The sequence below is a fragment of the Emys orbicularis genome, chromosome 11 (assembly GCF_028017835.1).
Source record: "Emys orbicularis isolate rEmyOrb1 chromosome 11, rEmyOrb1.hap1, whole genome shotgun sequence".
In the NCBI taxonomy this organism is placed as follows: Eukaryota; Metazoa; Chordata; order Testudines; family Emydidae; genus Emys; species Emys orbicularis.
Window position 1 is genome coordinate 9,750,726 of NC_088693.1, and position 23,971 is coordinate 9,774,696.

Genomic DNA, 23,971 nt, shown 5'->3' on the forward strand with positions numbered 1-23,971 from the left:
CTAAGAGGATTTACTTCCACCAATAAAGAGAGTTCCAAATTCAGTATTGAGAGCATCATCAGGAATCATATCATCATCCATGAATTCATCTCCAAGCTTCTTCCACCATGGCCACCGAGTATATTTCAGCATGGTATTATGGGATTGTCTGGCTTTGCATGCTACAGGGACTGACCGACTCATAAAGACATCAAGATATTTTTCTGTGGCCTCCATGAGACTTGGAGCACCTGTAACAAAGAGGAAAACTGGTGTAATTCTATCTGTGGAAAAGGAAAGACTAGCGTAGGTCATTATTCTTGGCTCTGTGCTCCTTGGTGCACAGGGTGACCTCTACTGCAGTGCTTTCAGTGCACCCCAATACCTGCATCACCTCTTCCTGTTGGTCCCACCACAAACTGTGCATACAACAGTTGCTGATTTCCTTGCTTGTGTAGTACTATTCTACAGTTACAGAGTAGGTGGCAGATCTAGCAATATTGTTCAATAACTTATTACATTTTGCTCCACCTGGGTGCTAAGTGGTGTCTAGACTGTGCTATTCTAACCCTTTGATCCCAGATTGCCTTCCTGGGCCCCACCAGGACAGAAGAAAAATCCTACTTGTTCTCATTCAGGTGAGCCTACCCTCCTTGCCCAACGCATGACACCCTCCCATCCCAGAATAGCCCTAGCTCAAAGTTTTCAGCCTCTAAAGCGCCTCACCAGTAGGGATGGGGTTGCTTCCACCATCAGTCCATTTTTGACAAACAGAATGAGGAAAAACAGTCATCCCCAATTCTGCAGGGAAGATGACTATGCAAAGATCCTCATCCTTGGTGACTTAAAAGCAACAGAGATGGCTCTGTGAAAGGGCTTGTCAAGGCTGCTTCCCCACTCTGAACTTTAGGGTACAGATGTGCGGGCCTGCATGAAAACTTCTAAGCTTAACTACCAGCTTAGATCTGGTCCGCTGCCACCACTCCCAATGTGCTAATTCCCTTCCCTGGGTAGCCTTGAGAGACTCTTCACCAATTCCCTGGTGAATACAGATCCAAACCCCTTGGGTCTTAAAACAAGGAGAAATTAACCATCCCCCCTCCTTTCTCCCACCAACTCCTGGTGGATCAAGATCCAACCCCCTTGGATCTAAAAACAAGGAAAAAATCCATCAGGTTCTTAAAAAGAAGGCTTTTAATTAAAGAAAAAGGTAAAAATCATCTCTGTAAAATCAGGATGGGAAATAATTTTACAGGGTAATCAAACTTAAAGAACCCAGAGGACCCCCCTCTAGCCTTAGGTTCAAAGTTACAGCAAACAGAGGTAAACACCCTAGTAAAAGGTACATTTACAAGTTGAGAAAACAAAGATAAAACTAACACGCCTTGCCTGGCTGTTTACTTACAAGTTGAAATATGAGAGACTTGTTCAGAAAGATTTGGAGAGCCTGGATTGATGTCTGGTCCCTCTTAGTCCCAAGAGCGAACAACCACCAAAACAAAGAGCACAAACAAAAGCCTTCCCCCCCACCAAGATTTGAAAGTATCTTGTCCCCTTATTGGTCCTTTGGGTCAGGTGTCAGCCAGGTTACCTGAGCTTCTTAACCCTTTACAGGTAAAAGGATTTTGGAGTCTCTGGCCAGGAGGGATTTTATAGTATTGTACACAGGAGGGCTGTTACCCTTCCCTTTATAGTTATGACAGGGCTGTCATAAAATAACAAAATAAAGCCTTATTACAAATATGTTAGACATCAGCATTATGAACAGAAGGATAGGGCATGTCAATGTACTTCTAGTAATGCATGTCAATGTACTTAACCTATAGGGACATTTAAAAATATACTACTTGTATATATCGGAGATTTCAGTTTTGAAATGTGCTTTCACCATTATTCATGGTATAATCCTAATTTTCTCTACATTAGTTTTGTGACACTGGCAAACCAGGTGCCAGCTTAGGTCAAGGCCCTCAGGCCTCACTTGAATACTGACAAACACATAGCTGGGATCAGTCTGGTTCACCTGTGTGTTAGTATTGTTAAAATAGGTATTCGAATTATAAGAATGTACTTAGTGTTTAGACTTTTTTAATGCTTGTAAGATGCTGCATGCATTAATCCAGGGGTACTCAACAGGCGGACGATGGGCTAAATCTGGACCGCCAGATGCTTTTGAACGGACCGTTATCGTTCTTGTTATTGAGGTGTAAAAATATAGAACTTGACTATACCTTGACCAAGAAATTTGGACCTTGACAAAAAATAATTGACTGCCCCTGCATTAATCTCACTTATGACTTCTGTATCCCATATCATAAGGTAATATCTTAGCATTTGCATTGTAAGCTTCGGTAACTGTGTAAATCACCAGACAGGAGAGACACATTAACTAGTGTGAAATACTAGTCTCCAACAAAAGGTGTTAGGTCCTGCCTAACAAAGAAGGCCCATCAATACCAGACAAACTGTATAGTGGAACATCAGAGGACAAAGGAATTTGACTGCTCTCCCCACTGCTGCATGAAGAGAATATGCGCAAGTAAATTTCTCCCATCAGCCGAATTTGCTACTCGATGCAGCAGCGGGGAAGGCATAAAAACCCCCAACGAGGAACTGTATCTCTATTCTTCTTGGACTCCCGAGCTCAAGATTTCTAGGTTTAAGCAAGGAATCCTCAGCTGTTAGCCTGGGTTAACCCTAAGGGACATACAGAGCTTGCTTATTATACAAGCTTCTATTAGGGTATGTCTACACTACCCACGTTACAGTGTGGCCACAGCAGCGCTGTGATGTGGGCAGTGTAGACACACTTTATCGCTGGGGGAGCACTCTCCCGGTGATTTAAAAAAAAAAACCACCTCGAATGAGGGGTGATGACGCCGGGAGCCGAAGCGCTGTGTATACTGGTGCTTTTCAGCACTAAAACTTTTGTCACTCGGGGGTGTTTTTTCACACCCCTCAACGACAAAAGTTTTTCACTGAAAGTGGCAGTGTAGACACAGCCTTACTTTTTGAAACTTAAGATTGGAACTCATTTGTGTGTGTGTATATATGTTTACCTGCTTTAACCTTGTAAATAACTCTCTTATTTCCTTTTCCTATATAATAAATCTTTAGATAGTTTATTATAGGATTGGCTACAAGTGTTGTCCTTGGTGTGAGATCTAAGGTGCAATTGACCTGGGGTAAGTGACTGGTCCTTTGGGACTGGGAGTAACCTGAATATTGCTGTGGCCTTGTGTATAAGGGACCATCTATCACAAAGGTAAGCTTACCTAAGTGGCAAGATAGATTGGAGTCAAGGGGCCAGTCTGTGACTCCATGATAAAGGCTGTTGGAGTATATGAGGAGTTTACATTGATAATTGGTCAGTGAAATCTACACGAAATCCCAGAACTCACAATCAGTTTGGGATTTGTGCCCTGTTTCCTAACAGTCTGCCCTTAGTTTGGTACCCACGCTCTTGAGCCACAGCAGGATAGCTTGGCAAGTTTAATCCATGTAGTGACCAAAGGAATGAACCTAGAGACAGGCACATACTCATCAACAGCTCCATGTCGGTGTTGACCTGAGCTAGTAACGCCTCTCTGCGCTGTTCTGCTCTGCGATCCAGACTGCTCCTGAGCAGGTACTGTGCCAGCTTTTCCTGCGCCTGCAGATGTAGTTCCTTACTCATTTCTTCTGACATTTGGGAAGCCTGGAGGAAAATAACATCTGTCACTGTTAAGGAACGGTTATCATTTTAAATCCTTTGTGGGCAGATTAATGTCTACAGAACAACATTTGCATTCCTAGTCTATATGTAAATTTAATAATTCTGCTTCCTTCTAAGTTTTCTCTGCAAAGTGATCCATCGTCAAGCAGATACAGTTTTCCAATTAGGCTTTACTTAACCTGTTTTATTACATTAATGGTAAAAAAAATGATCCTAGTATATTACTCTCAAAGACAAATAAGCAGGTTTAATATGCACGCAGCTCACATGGGTTATCCTGAGCACTCCATATATTACTGCATATATTTCATCCCTCTAATGCACTACGGTGGGTGAGGAATGCCGAGCTACAAAAGAGACACACCGGGTGCAGTCTGATGTAGTCATCCATCTTTTGCTGTAATGCTAGTTTCTGTGCACTGGTGAGTTCCTTGGGTTCCTTCCAGGGAGAGAGAGCCTTCCGTTTCCTTTGACATTTCCCCAGGAATTTATGAGCCTGCATGAAAGAAGGTATCAGAGTATGCCATTTACAGGTTAGGGGCTTGTTTTCATGCATCTTTTAAAAAAACCTCCAAAGAAAAATGTCTCAGCACTGCAGCTAGTAAGGTGCAGCTTTCGATTTCACAGTGCAGAGGCAGTACATGAGAGGGCATGATCTGACATAAGCCAATAACTTATTGTCAGTGTTACTGCTTATACGAGCTGCATAGAGAATCCAGCCTTCGTTCCAAAGTAACAGCTCTTCTCACTTTTTCATATGGACTGCACTGCATGTTGCAGTTTACACAGGGTTCTTAACAGCTGATGAAGTTTGGGGCTCTGGTTTGATTTGCCTGATTTTTGACTATTTTAATATTTGGTTGCTAAATTCTGGCAAAGTTGTCATTTCTAGAAGTAAACAAGTTGAGCCTCATAAGGAATTGCAGTAATCCAGTCAATCTTGTCTAACACCCGTACCGAGTTTATATACTTACTGCTCTCTGAATGGTGACAGCTGCCTTATGCTGCTTAAGAGATTGTCTTTGTTGATGAACTTTTCTCCTTGCCCTATATCCCCTCCAGTGTCTCTGGATAGTTAATGCTGCCTTCCCCTCAGTTTCCTGAATGTACCTATCTACCTGACCTAAGGAGATGACAGAAGTTCATAGTTATACAACTGTGGGTGTGATTTCACAAGCACAACAAGGTTTGGCTTTTCAGTCCTTGGAGGAGAAACCACCACTGAAAAGTCAGGCATTGCAGTAAGTAGCATTGGTGGAACAGTAGGTGGCACTCTTTCTTCTGAACCAAAACCTCAGCACACTAATCACGGACACTGGGCTACTGGAGGTACAGTTCTCAGCATAGACATACCACTGCTGTGGGATCTTTAATGAACCCAAAGGGACAGGATCTCCCTTTTACCTCACACCTCTGCAAAGAGAAGAGATTTCAAGCCACCACATCTTTTGATTACCAAGAATTTGAAGAGTTTAGGCTGTTCTCCACCAGGCACTTCGGTCATAAAAAGAGATGGACATGCGAGATTGAGAAATACTTTTGTTTGTATGAAAGATGGTTTTAAGGAAACCTGAGCCCTTAATGCTTTTGATACAGTTCAATATAAATCCTACCAGCATGGACTATTTCCAGTAAAGTCAGTTGCCGTTCATGAAAGAGCCTCATGGCCCTTTGTCTCTGAAGCTGCAATTGTTGTCTGAGGGTCTCGTCTTCTTTCAGCCTCTTTAAATGTTGCAATTCCTGTTTTCGTTTAGCTCTGCAATAGACACACACATTAAGAATTGGCCACCTATAAAACTAGCTATGCATTTCAAAGTTGCCCATCACTATCTAGCAGGTGCCATACACTGTACAAAACAAGATTAGTGCCTTTACTGTCTCTGCAAAATAATTCCCCCCTCCTTCTCTTTAAGGCTGATTTTCTTAAATTGGATAACTTTTGGTGATTGACTTCCAGGAGAAATGCTGACAGGTCGTTCTTCTGCATCAACATTACTGATGGAAGTCTAGGACATAGAGGTATCTTACATTGTGCCTTAAGAGCAGCAAGGCTCTGATTCTTCTTGATCACAAGTTGTAAGGAACATCACAGACGAGGACGCTGCACTGACAGCTCCCTAATGAGACCCTAAAAGTTTAACCGTAGGGACTAGCAATCCTCATTTTCCCCTCCAGTACAGTCCTGTGGAGAGGAGGGCATTCTCTAAGAGAGTGAGGCCCTGGATTTAAAGCTCAGAACCCTGACAGTAACTGCTCAAGGCTGCCTCCTTTCCCCATCATGAGTTAAAGGGCCACATTGCTATTACACCCCTAATTACATTCAATATGATATTTGTAACTTTCCTGTATGTAGCAAAATGGTTTCAAGAAAGGCTGCAATCAGACTGTCCACAGAGGTTTCCAATCCCATGTATCTCTGCTTTAAACTGTCTCTTTGTGTTTCTGATCCAGGAAAGCACACGTTATTTCATGTCTGAGCAGTGTGAAATCTCAGGATAAAAAGGGACTCATGGCCTTCTCCTGACAAAATCTTATCCATGCTCTTTTTCTAGAAATCCTTATCAACTCCACTAGTTGGGAAGCCACACGAGTGTAAAGTCTGCCCTCTGATGGATTCCTCCAATGTATGCCTGTTACACTGTCACTGTTGTATGTTATGCATTTAATAGGTTTCTATTATACTGACTCTCCCCTTTTCTATTACTATGTGTTTTGCAGAATGCTGGCTCTTCATCATTCAGAGGGATATAGAATGAAAAGCCACATCTAGGTTACACAAGAGCACCTCTCACAGGAAAAAACACCCACAGACTGAAAGCTAAACTTCCTCTTACTGGGCATGATTGAAAAGAACTCACTTCTGATCAATAATAAAGGTATCGATAGATACTGATGTATGCACGATTAACACGGATTTACTTCATTGTAACAAATGTAAGATGAATTGGTTACGTGACAGCCTAACCAACTTTGAAGGCAGATTAGCATTTTTTTAAAGATACATTAAAACTGAAAAATCTTTCTGAAACCATACCGTTTTCAGAAGCATACAGCTGGCAGATTTTAAGATACCCAACTGCTATTGCATGTGAGCCACACTCAAGCTATGAGTTTCAGCCCCAACTAAATTTAACCATATTTACTGAGATCAGAGCTTTCATAAAACTCCATAAATATAGTTAAGCCCTGAATTCACAGCCACAGCTGCTGACTGCTGAAGCACCTCAAGTATGCTATATTGACATTCTAGGATGCTTTCAACCAGCAATGCTGACAGGATTCTAAGCAGTATTCTTACTCTTTGGCATAACACTCTAGCTATCGTTTTGAATTAGACTGTAAACATTGTGCGGAAGGATTGTATTTTTATTATATTGTGCCTAGCACACTTGGTCCCTCACACTTGTCCTGATCAGGGCCTCTATGCGCTACCAGAATAGAAATAATTACCATCCCTTCTGATCTGAAACTAACATACACAAAACTGAGAAACTGCTTCAACAAATGACCTAAATTAATATTTGCAACTACTAAAATGCTTGCACAACAAATGTAGGCAGCTAGAGATCCCATCGTTCCCCTTGGCCTCCCTTCAAGTTAGTGCTAAACTCAGACTGTAAGCTTTTGGGGGTCGGGTGCCTGATTTGTTCATGAATACTGGCCCAAAGTGGCCAGTAAGTAGTTGGTGGGAGTAAGTGAGGGAGCCAACATAACCAGAAGCATTCCATCCCCAGTGAGGCCATAGAGAAGACTGGGGTTCCATGGGGTTTGGAGGTCTGGCTGGGCAGGAGCAGAACTAACAAAGCAGCTCTCTGTGGCATAACCCCTCAACTAATCCACAGGCAAATACCCATGAGAATGTATGTAGCCTCCATCAGTATAAACTCTTGTGGGTTCCTCTCCTCCCTCAAAAGGTGGTTTTGGCTCAGGTGTGGAGGAAGTGATAGTGTGAGGGAGCTGTGCTGACAGGCAGGATGTGTGTGTGTGTGTGTGGGGGGGGGGGGTCACCGAGAAGCAGTGTAAAGTGGGTGGCCCTCCACAGATGCCTTGTTATCTGTGATTTCATAAGAATGGCCATACGGGGTCAGACCAAAGGTCCATCTAGTCCAGTATCCTGTATTCTGACAGTGGCCAATGCCAGGTGCCCCAGAGGGAATGAACAGAACAGGTCATCATCAAGTGATCCATCCTCTGTCACCCATTCCCAGCTTCTGGCAAACAAAGGCTAGGGACACCATCCTCCATGAATTTGTCTAGTTCTTTTTTGAACCCTGTTATAATCTTGGCCTTCACCACATCCTCTGGCAAAGAGTTCCACAGGTTGACTGTGCGTTGTGTGAAGAAATACTTCCTTCTGTTTGTTTTAAACCTGCTGCCTATTAATTTCATTTGGTGACCCCTAGTTCTTGTGTTATTTCCCCACAAACTTTGGGACAGCCACACAGTTGAGGGCAGAGGTAAATACCTTCCAACCCAGATGAAATGGCAAATCAGAGACTCTGTTTTCACACCTTGTCTAGGATTTAAGGAGTGTTGTTAGAATGTGGTAGCTAACACATTTCAAAAGTCTAGCATAGACTTTAAAACATGCTAAACTGGTTGAATTAAAGCCTAGTGGGGAACCTCAGTTTTAATTCGATCACTTTAGCATGTTAAAGTCGATGCAGCCTTGTCTACACTAGACTTTTCAGATGTGTCAGTAAGAATGTATTACCTACCATAAGCGAACATCACACCTTAAATCCTGATCTAGCCAGATAAGAATGACATTGATTTGAGCTTCATTCTTTGTGAGCAGAAACAAGAAACCAGTGGGGGGAGGGATGGCTCAGTGGCTTGAGCATTAGGCCTACTAAACCCAGGATTGTGAGTTCCATCCTTGAGGGGGCCACTTAGGGATCTGGGGCAAAAAATCAGTACTTGGTTCTGCTAGTGAAGGCAGGGGGCTGGACTTGATGACCTTTCAGGATCCCTTCCAGTTCTATGAGATAGGTATATCTCCATATATTAAGTATCCTAGATTTTATTCCATGGTTTGCTGGAGGGACCTGAGATACAGCCCTTAGCAAGTCAGTTTGTTACCCTTATTGTTTCTTTTTTTCCATCTGAGAAATGTCAGGCATATTATACAAAATGTGTATAGGAACTTACAGTGCTTTGTGGTTTTTTAAAAATATCTGGATGTTCATGAAGCCCAAGGAGATGTACTTACTGCAACTAGAAATGGATGGTGAAGACTAAATAATCCAACCGAATGAGGTAATCTAGTGCTCAAAAAGACAGAGAAAACTCTGACATTGTGGACATTCCATATGTTGCTACTATGTGTTGCAGTTTGTTATAATTCATAACTGATTTATACATATTTAAATACAGTTAAGAACAATATTGTGTGCAATTTTGTTATGTAGAAAAATCTATTTTGTTTGTTAATATACAGTGTCCTGCATAGCAGTTTCTGAGAGTAGAAACCCTGTTTTCCTGATTCCTGCTTACAAAGGGATGTTTTTTACCTGAAACTTCTTTGTAAGGCAGTCACTGCTATAGGAAGCGTCTTTAATCTTTTCCTGGTCTGAAATCCCCTCCACACAGCCTGGATTAAACAAGCTGCTTGATGCAGTCTCTGAAATTAACAAACCAGTTGACAGAATATATTCTCAGCATATATAAAACGTTTTATTGCTACTTGCTCATTTGGCATAAACTCAGTGTTTGATCAAAACTGACTTCAGTTTTCACATGCCCTGCAGTTCACTGTTTCCAAATACTTGGGTAGATTTACACTCCCATAAATAAATTACTAGCATGAACCCTATATTTGTTACCAGGGCAGCTGCTCAGTTCATCTGGTTCAATTTTCTATCTGTAGTACATAAAGGACTTCACAAAGCAAACTCATTAGCTAAAAGTCTTTTTTTTTTTTTCATAAGTGGAAGGAAGCTGGGAAAAATAATCCAGCTAATGTTTGAATCATAGAATCGTAGGATTGGATAGGACCTCAATAGGTCACCTAGTCCAGTCCCTTGAAATGAGGCGGGACTAAGTATTATCTATACCATACATGACAGGCGTTTGTCTAACCTGTTCTTAAAAACCTCCAATGATGGAGAATCTACAACCTCCGTAGGTAATTTGTTCCAGTGCTTAATTACCCTTACAATTAGGAATTTTTCCTAAAGTCTAACCTAAATCTCCCTTAAGCCCATTGCTTTTTATCCTGTCCTCAGTGGTTAAACAGAACAATCTATCACCTTCTTCTTCAATTATATTTTTACTCAATTACTTTTCAGACTAGAACTGCGCTTTATGATTAAAACAATCCTTGTACAGTTGTAGCTCTTGGAATAACATCTCTGAGAGATCTGAATGTGTGACTCTTGTTGTCCAGGTGGATAAAACATGTACTTACACTCGTCTCCACTAAAGAGCATCTCTTACTGGTCACTTCTTTTACCTAGGCATTTACATGGCCCCCATCTCTGAAGTATGCAAGTGTGTCCTAGGTTAGATCTGTACATTCTTTACACATCTCTGTGAGGTAGGGAAGTATTATTTTCCCTAGTTTAGAGAGGGCTGAACTCAAGTAGAAAGACATTAAGTGACTTTCTCAAGGTCACCCAGGAAATCTGTAGCAGAGTTGCTAAATGAACCCAGATCTCCTGAGTCCCGTCCAGACCTTAACCATGAGATCATTCTTTCTCTATTTCTTGATGGGCATATATCTTTACTGCTGGCAAACTTAGAAGTGGTAGAGTAGAAAATAAAAAGGGGGTAATTTCAAAAAAAAAAGAAGACGTGTCTGAGCAAATACTGTTTGGGGAGTTTGAAAGGTGGGACAAGAGTAAACCCAATATAAGCAAATATAAATCCACCAAAGAGAAAAGTCTCATTAAACATTCAGCACCTGCATTTCTCCTTTCCTGCAGGATTCTGAGTAAAGAAGGTCTGAAAGTTGATTGAGATTCCTGTCAAATCCTTTGCCAGCCCATTGCTTACTTAGCAGAGTTCTCAGTCCTAGGTGAGAGAGAAAAAAAATAAGCATGTTACATTGTTAGAGCTAATTTTTCATTCGCTTGCTTACCAAACAGATTTCAAACTAGCAAACATAAAGCAGAATATCAGACAATCAAATCAGATTGTACGTGTGATGGGCTTTGGAAAGGGACATTAAATCAGAGCTAAATATGAGTACAGGCAGTTACCTTTAAGTTTCAATATAAAATGGTTTTGATGAAGAGCTGATGGTATAGACATCACTGCAAAATGTTATACAATAGTTATAGCTTTGTAGGTACAAGTCATTGACTATCTACAGACACATCTATGTGACAGGCAGATAAGTTAAGTTTTTTGTGTCTGATCAGCTAATCTCTGTAAAGTACTTTGAAGATCTAAAGCACTACATAAATGTTAGGTTTTATTACAAGTGCTTTCATGTTCACCACAGTGAAACTTGCTCTTTCAGGACCTGTCACTAACCACTCATATTATTCTTGAATTTTTCTTCCCTGAGACAAGAAGTAAAGAGACAAACCTTTGTAGCGGGTACTGAGTAACTCCACAAGTTGGGGGTGAGATTCTGCCACTGACAGCAACACTTTTGTAGCAGCATTTCCTGTGACAGGATTGGTGGTAGATGAAAGTTTATAAACAAGTTCATCTAAAACAGAGTGAAGGATCTTTTCATCCACATGGAGTAACACAGAACTAACAAAAAGAGACAAAAGCAGGAACGTTACTGAGGGATGCATATTTCAACAATGGCTTTCTTCTTCTGAAGCATTGGGCACAAGGCAATGCGGGATACATGACTCACTTGACCAATGGCCCAACCCAGTATGGGAGCCGAGGGGACTGGATGACCTACTGGGCCTTTTCCAGCTATGTGTTTTTACATTAAAATGTAACTCTAGCTCATGTAAGGTTTAAATCTCCTTTAATTATGGCTTTGATCCAAGAATGAAACAGACATTTTTGTATTTAAGACTAAAACAATTCCTAGGGGTTGATCCCTACAAGGTGTTGGGCATTCTAGCTCCCATCCAGCACTACACTTATTCACACGCCATTCACTACTATAAGCATGTAACTATTCTCATCGACTTGAGTGGGATTACACGTACACTAAACCGTTTTACTGCAGCGGGACCAGAGTGCTTAGGACCTCGCGGGATTGAGCCCTTAGAGACAATTCTATCCTCAGCTGAACTGCTCCCACTCCTATTGTCAATGGAAGCTGTATTTACATGTCCGAGGGCAGAAATGGGCATTTATATAGCAGTTTACATGTTTGAAACACTATGCAAATTTAGCTAATCCTCACAATACCCCTCCATAGTAGGTTTAAGTATTATCAGCCTTTTACAGAAGGGTAAACTGAGAAGCAGATGTTACTGACTTACCCAAGATCCTAAGTAATTCAGGGCATGTCTACACTGCAATAAAACACCTGTGGCTGGCCGGGCTTGCAGGGCTCAAGCTGTGGGGCTATAAAATTGCAGTGTAGGCTGGGCTTGAGCTGGAGCCTGGGCTCTAAGGCCCAGCGAGGGGGAAAGGTCGCAGAGCCTGGACTCCAGGCCAGGCCCAAACATCTACACTGCCGTTTTATAGCCCCGCAAGCCCAAGTAAGCAGACTCAGGCCTGTCTTGGGTATTTTACTGCCTCAGTGGCAGACCCAGTACTACAACTTGGGAGATAGTCCAGTCCACTGGAATCTAGTGCTGTTCCAGGAACTAAAACAAAAAAAAGTTTATATTCACAATAAACAAAGCAATTTAAGGATAGAGAAAACTGCCCATTTTAAGACTTCTCCAGCAGAGCCTGGTATAAGATATCTTAGGCATGCAGAGACTTTGCTTTTACAAACCCAGTACCAAACTGATCTTTAAATCTAAAATAAATAAATAAAGGAAAATCAGTTGAATGCTATAAAAGCAGCAAACCTGTTGGCCCTCAAAATATTCTGTAACACAGACATCATTGCAGTTGCAGTTTCGACATCATCTGTGATTAGCAACTGCAGGAAATGGTTACTCTGCAGCACTGCAATGAAGGAAAAGGAAACAAAATCAAGAAATAATCAAAGCCAGGGATTTAATGCCAGTTCATTTGTAGTTTACCAAACAGACCTATAAAACACATTTCCAAGCAAGTGAAACGAGGGTCACTGTTTTTTTAGTAAATATTCTTTGCCTTTCTAACTTTTACAGCGAGACAGAATGGGAAAAGAGAATGAGCCTAAGGACTTGTCTATACTGGGGTTTTTCTGCACGGGTGGAAACCTCCTGTGTACTAGTGCAGAAGTGGTGTGAAAAGTTTCAAAGTAGGGTAAGTCACACGGGCACACGTCTTTTTACAGTGGGGCAGAAGCATGGCGCAAAAGTTTCCAGTGGAGAGGACTCCTGAACCTTCACTCTCTTATACCAATTTTATGTCAGGATAACTTCATTGACTTCAATTAAGTTACAATGGAGTGAAATAGATGCTAGAGATTCAGACCCACTGTTTTTATTTAATAATTATCCAGTCATTTGTATTTTTTAAACCCATGTGCTGAAATTTTTGTTAATTTTTTTTAATGTCAAATACTGGGCAAACTCTCTCTGTTACGTTCTGAAGTCAATGGAATTTATACAGGTATAACCGAGAACTGATTTTTGACCGAGTATAGGCCAATTTCTCAGATGTTTGTAAATTTGCCAGCATTGCAGTAAAATGAAGTAATACACTGTAAAGCTTTTTGTTTGGTTGGTTTTTGTGAACTCTGTCTAGGCAATCTCTTGAGCCCATATACAGCTCATTTTAGGACAGAGGTGTGAAAGTTTCAACTATGCATTTATATTAGGAAAAACTCTGATTTTTGTTAAGATCTATAATTAAAAATGGAAGCTGCAGGAAAAAACCCTGTCCAAATCAACAACTTCAAAATGGAAAGTGGCCTCTTTCTTTTATTTTTGCTTTTTGAATGGCCTAGATTGCCTGTTTCATATGCTTATGCTTCTACTGTATAATGCAGAGGTTCTCAACCTTTTTCTTTCTGACCCCCTCCCCCGCCCCAACATGCTATAAACACTCCATGGCCCACCTGTGCCACAACTGCTTTTCTGCATAGCCAGTAGATTAAAAGCCAGGGCCGGCGACAGGGGGTAGCAAGCAGGGCAATTGCCCAGGGGGCCATGGGAAGCTACGTTGCTTGGTCTTGGTCTTCAGCCCTATGCAGCAGGGTTTGGGCTTCAGCTTCAGACCTGCCTGGCGGGGCTCAGGCTTCAGCTTTCTTCACTGGGCCCCGGCAACTCTAACGCTGGCCCTGGTCTCTGGTTTATTTTGGCGGCCCCCCGGTTGAGAACCATGGTTGAGAACCACTGGTACAATGGGTTATTTCAAGAGCTCATTTAAAAGTATGTGATAACTGGATAAAACCAGGACACAGACTGGTTTCAGAATCACTTCTGAACCCGTCACTAGTCATTGTAGTTATATTAAAATTCAAAATTTTTCAGTTATTTTAGGATGCAATGAATTTCCAACCCTTTCTCTTACCACACTCCGTTAGCTGAATATGCCCACCAAACAGCCAGCAGATGGCATCAGTTACTGTCCGGAAACACCGTAAAAATTCACTCTTTTCTTCATCCTGAACAAAATAAATTAAATAAATTATAAATGTGGTCACATATAATCCCAATCTTAGGCCTGTATTTTGTGCTATATCCACAACTCTCAATCAGGATGTTGCACTGTATTTGATCCTTACTGACCATGGGAGATGCAAGTTATACTAACAAGCTAATCCATAATATTATTAGCTAATATGTTGATTTGTGAATGCTGGATATTTCAGCAATTCATTCAGTTTAATGAGGCTTACTTAGAGAGTAAGCCTGATTCTGACCTCATTTACAGTGGTGTAAGCTCAGAATCAGACCGCGTACAGCCAGCACGTACAATTTACACAATATTAAGTATCTGAATATCTTTAAGAGCCCTGACCTTGATCTTTGCAATGAGGGGCTGGTACATAAACAATAGAAACTGTTTGAGTTCTCAGTAGACTGGCAGTCAAATTCAAGGCAAAATAACTCATAATAAGCACTGTGGCAAAGAATGCTGGATGCTTATAGGGCAGGTCCCAAGTGAAGTAAAATGCTGGATCCCACGTCCATACCCCTCCTCAAGAGGGTCAACATCAACTCCTGGCTTCCTCCTCCATCCCCGTGACACCAGATGCTGCAAGAATTCATATTGGACCCTGACATTCAATCTAATGATTGTAAGGAACATGCAAACAATGAGGGTCTCAGGTCTATGAGAGGGACTGGAAGGGTCACTTAGTCATGAGTTGTCTATGCTTGGTGGATTGGGGCTTGCTAAACCCTCTCAGAGTGTGTGGTCAAGGCTGGATGCTCAGTTACCTCTGGACAATATGATTGGAAGTTAAAGTACTGACCTATGGTATAGCTTGTGCTTGCACTCAACAATAAATCCTGCACAGAAGTGGGTAATTCCGTAGCATGTGGGTTGAGGCATATAATAAGAACGTGTGGACAAAATTACACACTGTGGGTAGACAGAAGACTCCAGGGATGTCAATCAGGAACTTTCACAAGCTCTAAATTCACTTAAAAGAATTGAGCAAACAGAATATGTCATACTGCTGATATATAATCACTACTCAGGAAGCATATAGTTTCCAACATAATACTGTACAGCGTATGAAAACTTTGACTAAGTGCAAGGAGTGAGTCAGCCAAAAAGAAGTGTAATATTTAGGGGGAAAGTTCTATTCAGGGAACCCATCAGCATCCATGTGGTTGGTTATTCAAATTATACTATTTGTACTGATCCTAGGGTCTCAGAGTGCTCCTAAAACAGTAGGGAATTTTGCCATGAAATACCCTTTTGAAGTAGCTAAATAGTGGTTACCCTCTAAAATGGGACAAAGCAACACTTTCAGAACTGCCCACTGATTTGGAGTTTCTCAATTTTGGGTGCCATGTCAGAATCAGTGGACACTTTTGGACATTTTGGCCAAGTTCATTTAGAAAGTATATGGCAGAAGAGACTCCAGACCATCTTTCCAAATAGTAACTTCCTCTTCTGAAAATCTGAATAAAGCACTACGAACAGAGCAGTTGCCAAGTCAGATTTAGTCATTTGTGAAGATAAAAGGTAACTCTCATGATTGGTAGACCCCAAATATGATTTTTGCCCAGTTTTGTTGAGCTGTTTTTACTTCTCATTTATTATTGCTTTGTTCTCAGGAACAACCCACTCTCAGCAGCCAAGCTCTTCACAGCAACCCTGCAGTAACAAACTAGTCCATGCACACACAGGATGGAAGAAATATTCTGTGAGGAAAGTTATTCCAGTTTCAAAACTCCAAACGTCAGTTATTGACAGCCATGAGAAAAAAGTCAGTTCTGAAAAACATCCTTTTATATTATGGTGTATCTGTAGCAGAACCCTTCTAATTCAGTAGATGATGGTTGGATAAAAAGCAATGATTTAAAAAAAAAATCGATTTTTTTATTTAAATTGGATTTTTTTGATAAAATGCTTTTTGAGGGGAAAAAAAACTACCGTATATACTCGTTCATTAGCCCGTTCGTTTATAAGCCAACCCCCCCCCCCCAAATGGATAGGTAAAAGTAGCAAAAACTGTATGACCCTTTCAGAAGCCGACCCTATATTTCAGGGGTTGGAAAACTTTGGCTCCCGGCCCGTCAGGGTAAGCCGCTGGCGGGTTGGGACGTTTTGTTTACTTGGAGCGTCTGCAGGCATGGAGCCCCTCAGCTCCCCGTGGCCGCGGTTCGCCATTCCCGGCCAATGGGAGCTGCGGGAAGTGGCAATGTATTAGATATTCAATTCAATGATTCCACAGAGTTTAAAATCATCAAATTTTGGTGTAGACCCGTTTATAAGCCAACCCCCGCTCTTTGATGCGTCACTTTTTAACCAAAAATATTCAGTTTATGAACGAGTATGTACGGTATCTAAAGATAGTTTTAATTAAGATACATTATAGCTCAAAGATATCTCATCGTGGAATAGGGATTATAAATTCTAATTCTAGAGTATGAGACAATATATTCATATAATGTTTAAGAAAAGTTTTGTAACGGAGTTCCAATAGTTCATGGATTAGAGACCCAATCTTATGGGATTCCACAGGCTTCTGTATAGATTATTTAGGTTAATCTTTCTATCTACCCAATGGGACTCAGTGCTCAGTCTAAAAGATACCATCAGAGATGCTTAGTTTTGTAGTTCTCAAACTGTGGATTTGTGTCTCCAGAGGTAACATGCTTGTTAACAGCAAAAATGTTTTTAAATAAATAATATATAGAGGTGAGAAATAACAGACCTCAACTCTGTTGTCCCTTTGTAAATATGTGTACACTGAGTCAATCCCTTACCTCTCTCTAAAAGTGCAAAGTTTCAGAAAGTTCAATGAATAGAAGATTGTTGGGGGCGGAATAGATCTGGACAAGGAGAAGAAGTCTGGAGATAAATGTGAGAAGCGAGGGACAGATGCTTGTTTTGTTAAAATATGATATGTTTGCTGTTGAAGAAAAAAATCCAGAATACTTAACACTGTTGTTTTAGTTAAATGTCTGTCTGGTGATGTTCTCCTTCTAATACAGCACGGCAAGAAAATCCTCCAAATATTAATGATTAACCTGTTGAATTAGAGATAGTTCACCTCCCAATGACTTCATAATATCCGCTTCATTTACCTTTGGTAAATGAAATAACCAATCATTCATTTTCTGATATAGCTGTAAAACTAATCTGAAAAGTTTTCAAAATAAATCACTGTTTAAAAATGTATAGTGTGTACCTTCTAAAAATGAAACCTACATCTATCTCTGACTTGTAAAGAATATGTATTAAGGTTATAACAACCAACAAGAATGCACTTTTATGTAGAAAACCATGAGTAAATCGAATCTTCCTGACTAGTGATTTAAATCATGATTTAATTCAATTTGATTTAAATCAAATCCTCCCTGGTAGAAGAGGTTGGAAACATTGTCAATTGGTTACAAAATGTTCATGGTGCTCTCTTAACCAAGCAATTCGAATACCTTGATTGCTCGGATAAACCGTGCTTGCAGACGTCTTCCCAAAAACAGGAGGTTATCGACAGCTGAAGGAAGTAACTTATTATAAAATTCTTCAGGATCTTCTTTCACCTCCAGTCCCACACAACACTGACTGAAAAGAAAAAGCACACAGATCTGAACCTTGCAGGGTCTGTTGGACAAAAGCAAGTGAATAAATGCCATCAGAGACTGAAAGATAGACAACTATTGCAACTAGCTCCAAGACATCTACCTCAAAGGAAAAGAATCATTAGGCTGTTGGAGAGAGAGAATTTGTTATCTATGACGTCGTGTCTTGGCCAAAACCATATCTGGGTCACATTGCCCATTAGCTTTCTGGGACCTGTTCTGATCTGTTCTACATACCCTCAATGCAATGCTAAGATACTATGATACCATTAAAAAACCAGGACAGAGACAGATTAAAATCAATCTGGAACTGGAGGCAGGTTTTGTAAACCAAAAAATACCATGCAAATAAAAGCACAAATTCACAAATAACTGGGGGGATACTTTCTGCAACCTTCCTCTTTTTTAAGACTGGGGGTGAGCTAGGAATCAGTATTACAGGTCTACACTTTAACCCTCATCCAGTATTACTGTTTTGGGCATCTTTGGAGGAATCTTTTTAGAAATAATTACTGTCATATAGTCACATAAGTGGGCAATTTTTTTATTCCATGCTCTTCACTAGAGCTGGGCAAACAGAGGAAAATTATTCATGACCATTTTGTGAATTTTGCTTTGAAATGCACCTCCACCTTCTTGTGTGCAACCCTTTTTGTTAGCTTTCCATGAATATTTGTGCAAATGAGTGTAGTTAATCTGAACCGTGCACGGAAAGCCAATGCCAGGTGAACCACTGAGATTCATTTAGTTACAAGAAGACTTGCTTTGTTACAAAATTAATTAATTTTGTCTGGAAGCAGAATCAGTTTATAAAGGTTGGATCATGCAGTCGGAAACAGAAACAATATCATGTGGCTTTGGTGCCTGATCTTGAAGCTTCTAGCAAATTTCTAATATCAAAAACTCAAACCTAGGAGATGGTATTAGAGAGACAAAGCTGATCTAAGGACCCCACCGCCTAGGAATTTGCTCCCTACTTAATCCAAAACTTCAGGGTAATTTGCAAGGTTTATCATTTGACCCAGAATTTAAAAGTTTGGGGGTGAGGCGGGTAGAGATTGTATGAAGGCGATTTGAGTTTTAAGTTGCCTGGCTCATTGGTGGTGATTTTATACTAGGTAGGATTATTGCATTTAGATATATTTGTGGTATATTTTTATGTGATGGCCAGGGTACCTAGAGTGTATGGATAATGTCCATTTTTAAAGCATTTCTACACATCTAAAATAAAGAAAGAACGATTTGTCAATGACCCAGAGACTGAAGTTTGATTGCAAGAGCATGTGAACAATTCTGAATAAGCAGTACATTGGTAAAAATCATGATCTACTTGAGGACAATTTATAAACAAACAAGGGTAAATCTGACATATTATTTGTTCCCACCGAATAATCCGCCCAGCACGTTGAAACACAATGCAAATGAGTTAGGCTTTGCCTGACCTCTCTCTGCCCTTGACCGCTCCCTGCACTCTCACCCTGACATTTTCTGCGCAACAAGCCTTGTTTTGGATGTGAGTCAGTGTAGAACAGCTTGAAAAGAAAAAAGCGAGAGGAAAGATGTGAAGGAGAACAAAAATAAAACTTTGCTGCTGCTTTTCATTTTACCTTAGTATCTCTGATAGCTGGGCAGCAGTAGCCCAGCCCCCAGGCAGTCGAGAGTAATCTTGTTTAAGGACCACCATACAGTATTGAGCAAGATTATAATAGTAGAGGTCCTGTTTAATTTTCTGTGATTCTTTACTTCCCAAAGATGTACTATTTAAAATTTCTGGGGGGGAAGAAAGAGGAAAAAATTGTGCATATGTTTCTGATCCATAAGAAAGTTATTTTTCAAAACATAAAAGGCTGAGTATAAATATACATCTGAGATCAGTGTTGTTAAAAAAAAGCCCAGTAACAATAATGTAAAACATACTTTAAATGACTATAATTTGTTAACTTGTATGGTTACAGATACTATATCTAATTAAAGATCATATTCCTGCTTTCTAGTTACAGATTTAGAAGAGTGCAGCAAGAGTATATGTATGATCTGGCAGGTAGCCCATATGTATGAATTCGCTAGTCCATATAAAACCAAGATGAAAATCTATTGTGAAAACCCTTATTAACTTGATTATAATAACAGTCAAATTTCAGAGCTGGACCTAGCTCACACACCCTACCCACCACCCATGTGCAGAAGGAACACCACCAGGGTAAAACTTGCTGGAGGCGCTGGTGGTGTGTGCGCGTGTGCGTGCGTGTGTGCGTGTGTGAGAGAGAAAATAAATAAGTGAATGTTCGGCTTTTTTTATGTCACTTCCAGGCAATCATTCCCAACCCCAGGGCCGGCTCTAGGCACCAGCAAAACAAGCTGGTGCTTGGGGCGGCACATTTTTAGGGGCGGCATGGCCGGCGCCAGAATGCCGCCCCTAAAAATGTGCCCCGGCCGCCCTAGCTCACCTCCGCTGCCGCTCGCGCGCCGCTACTCGCCCTCCCTCCCAGGCTCTCAAGCCTGGGGGGGGGGGGGGAGATCCCGAGCGGCCGTTTCGCGCGCCGCTGCTCCCCCTCCGTCCCAGGCTTGAGAGCCTGGGAGGGAGGGGGAGAAGCGGCGCCCGCGCCGTGGCCACTCGGAGTCTCCCCCTCCCTCCCTCCCAGGCTCTCAAACCTGGGAGGGAGGGGGAGATCCCGAGCGGCCGCGGGGCGCGAAACAGCCATTTCGCGTGCCGCTGCTCCCCCTCCCTCCCTCCCTCCCAGACTTGAGAGCCTGGGAGGGAGGGGGAGAAGCGGCGCCCGCGCCGTGGCCACTCGGAGTCTCCCCCTCCCTCCTAGGCTTGAGAGCCTGGGGGGAGGAGGCAGGGCTGGGGATTTGGGGAAGGGGCGGAGTTGAGGCGGGGCCGGGGGTGGGGTAATTAAAGAACGGGGGGGGGGGGCGGCCAAAATTGTTTTTGCTTTGGGCGGCAAAAATCCTAGAGCCGGCCCTGCCCAACCCCACTAACTCTGTGCCCACAAACCCTCACAGAAGGGATTTTAACCAGGTGCAGTGTTCCTGCCCACAGTAGCATGGCTTTTGCAGGAACTGTACTGGCAGCAGGGGATAGGCAGAGAAAAAGTCCATAGGGGTTAATCCTCTACTGGCCTGAGGGTTCTCTTCCGTTCAGATCCCAGCCTCATCTGTGGTTCCCAAGTAAATCGTCACTTTAGGAAGATTTACAGGCAGTTCTATGTTACTGATCTTGTGGAGGCCCTGGTGGATATACTCAAAGGAGGGAACAATTTGACTGTCAGTTATATAGGTTCATGAAAATGACTGTCTACACTTCTGCATTCCCTACTTATACCTTAAGAATCAATTATTTACCTTTTAACTTCAACAGCAACACAGGAACATCCCGATCAGAGCTTTCAGTGACCTGAGCGGCCAGTGCCAAAATTCTGGAATCCACAGCTGCTGGCTTCATTTTATATGGGTCAGCTATATTTTAATAAAAGAAGTCAGTAAACAAAAGCAGCTAAGCACAAAACTTTTTAACATGCAGTGCTTTGTAGCTAATATATATCATACCTAGACTTGTTTAACAAAGGGAGGATCAGTAATGACATTGTGCACAGAAGAGGTACTAGTAAATCTGCATTTGGTATGTATGCACACAGGGCATATTTGATTCACAGGGGTTCTTATAGGATTTTTGGCCAGGGGCATGGTGGAGAACAGGAACAACGAAGAAACAAGATTGAGCTTTTATCTCATCCTCCTAAGACTGTCCTGCTAATCAAACTTTGACATATTTGAGAGAGGACAAAAATCACTGGGAAAAGCAAATGTATTTTGAGCTTCTAACAGGCTGTGTCTACACATGCATAGTTCATTATTATTGATAGCAGTTATGTTATAGAACACAATGGACTCCCAAGACAATGCAATAAAATGAGAATGTTAAAACTGTTTGGGACAGGGTTAAGTTCACAGTAACTTTCAGCACAGCTTGCCCTTCCTTCATCATGGGGACTGAGTGGCACAAATGGGGACAGGTGCTACTTAAGAATTTGTTCTCTTAAAATGGATGAATATTGGCACTTGTCCATAAAAAAAATTAAGTGAGGAAGGACAATCTTACGGTTAAGGAACTGAGTGGGGACTCAGGGGATCTGAGAATTCCTAGCTCTGGGAGAGAGATCCAGTGTAACTTTCAGAAAATAATTTAATCTCTCTGTGTCTCAGTTCCCAGCTATAAAACAGGATGAATACTTCCTTTCTCCCACCCTTTATCTATTTTATTTATTTAAACCCCAGCCCTGCAAAGAGAACTGCATTAGCTTAGGCTGCAAGCCTCTTTGGTGCATGGACTATCTCTTAATATGTGTTTGTACAGTGTCTAGCACATTTGGGGCCTGGAGAGGTGTGGGGTCTTGAAGCACTACTGTAATAAAAATAATGACTGTTCTGATGTAAGGAAAATGTGGATTAGATTAATGTTAGGTTAAGCCTCTTGCACTTTTTAAAAATAAATGTCCTGTTATTTTGGGGCTGCGGTCATTGAAAGGTATGGCTTAGTTCCATGAAAAACTGGCTTTATAAATACATTAGAGGTAGGAACACATCTCAAAAAAACAAGCAAAATGGCTTCTGTCTCCTTTCAGCACCTTGCTCCACACAAACGTCTCTCCCTGAGGAAAAAAACAAATAAAATCCACCCTCTTCTTTATCATGTCTGCATTATAAAAAAAAAAAGTTCCTGGCAACTGTGGGAACAGAACTCAGATCATCCTTATCCAAAAACATGAATGAGGAGAATCTGCCTTACTGCCAGCAACTGGGTGGTTGTCCAAGACACACATTTGGACAATTTTGGCTCTATTCCATACAAAACAGTGGTGACACACGCACACTTAGCCAACTCATTACATTAAAAAAAAGCGGTAACTGGCAAAACAATGATTCTACAGAAATAAAATTTCAAAAAGAAACCTTTGGCATTGCAGGTTTATTGTGGGGAAAACTAAAAATAAGATAACATCTCAAGTCAGGAACGCATGTAAGGCTGAGATCCTCAAAGGTATTTAGGTGCCTAAGGCTCAGTTCCTCAAAGTTAGGCTCCTAACTACCTTTAAGGATCTGGCCCTAAGTCTTTAGAAACTCTCCTATGTAGGCAGCACATTTCCACCTTCACCTTTCAATAGACAACCAGTGGGGCATGTCGGTGTCAGCCAGCCTTAGGCAAGGGCAACTCCAATGGATGGCTTGGCTCTCACAACTCCTGGGGCCAGGCTCCCAATGGAAGGGCCAGAGGTGAAATCTCCACCAACCCCTACTCTGGGATCAGACGCAGCTTGGCCCTGAAGATGCTGAACCCAAAGAGGGAGGCACCTGAGGATCCAAACCCCCTTTCCCCCCCCGCAGCAGCAGGATTAGACAAGGAGGCAGCTCCTCATCAAGCTCCCTTGTGACAAGGCCCAGGGGAGAATAGGGAGATTCCCAAGGGCGGGTGCTTGGCATGAGTGAGCATCGGGCCCTGCAACCAAGAGCCCCAGCTAGGGACTTATGTACCCTCCCCGCACCCGATGATGGGCGGGGCCCTGCCCCTCCCCCAGGATGGCAAGAGCCCTAGATAGCCCCTCCCTCCAGGAGAGGGGGAGCCCTAAACGGCCCTATCCCATTAGGGTTACAGGCCCCGCGTCGCGCGATTCTGGGCTTCGCCCCGCCTCCGGGATTCGAACCTAAGGCCCCAAGGCGTCGCGTCGCGAGCACGCACCTGGGCGCGCTGCCTCCCCCGCCCGACTCTGCCAAAACCGAGGCCAGAGGGTTGTAACGACCGGTCGTGAGCCGCTCCCCTCCCCCCCAGCTATGAGGTCACAGCGGTCTTTAGCCAACCGCAGCGTACCCCTGCGACTGTAATTTGCATATCCGCGTCCTGAGCCCAACCGCGCGGAGAAGGGAGCCGCCAGACCTACTCTCACCCTAACCGTCCCTCTGTGAAATCTGCATACGGATGCCTCACGCCGGGTCACGACCGTGCCGCAGTAGCTTCTGCCCCACGAGTGACGAAAGCATGAGAAGG

General features: G+C 42.2%; 1 protein-coding gene across 1 annotated transcript; it reads right to left on the reverse strand.

Moving 5' to 3' along the window:
• Positions 1-23,898, reverse strand: IQCB1 (IQ motif containing B1). Its single transcript, XM_065413637.1, has 14 exons — positions 23,877-23,898; positions 21,274-21,387; positions 19,536-19,698; positions 17,782-17,911; positions 14,234-14,327; positions 12,637-12,736; positions 11,229-11,401; positions 10,599-10,708; positions 9,208-9,317; positions 5,308-5,450; positions 4,669-4,817; positions 4,059-4,190; positions 3,520-3,676; positions 1-230 (listed from the first exon to the last, which is right to left on the reverse strand). Exons 1-14 carry the CDS (start codon positions 23,896-23,898, stop codon positions 1-3), a joined length of 1,827 nt encoding a protein of 608 aa, XP_065269709.1.
• Between the last annotated feature and the right edge of the window lie 73 nt (positions 23,899-23,971).

Coding starts and splice junctions, on each gene's coding strand:
- IQCB1 (XM_065413637.1), bottom strand. CDS start 23,898: ATGCAGATTTCACAGAGGGACG. Junction 5,451..9,207: donor GCCTTACAAAGAAGTTTCAG/GTAAAAAACATC, acceptor TGTCTATTGCAG/AGCTAAACGAAAACAGGAAT. Junction 4,818..5,307: donor ACTGGAAATAGTCCATGCTG/GTAGGATTTATA, acceptor TCATCTCCTTAG/GTCAGGTAGATAGGTACATT.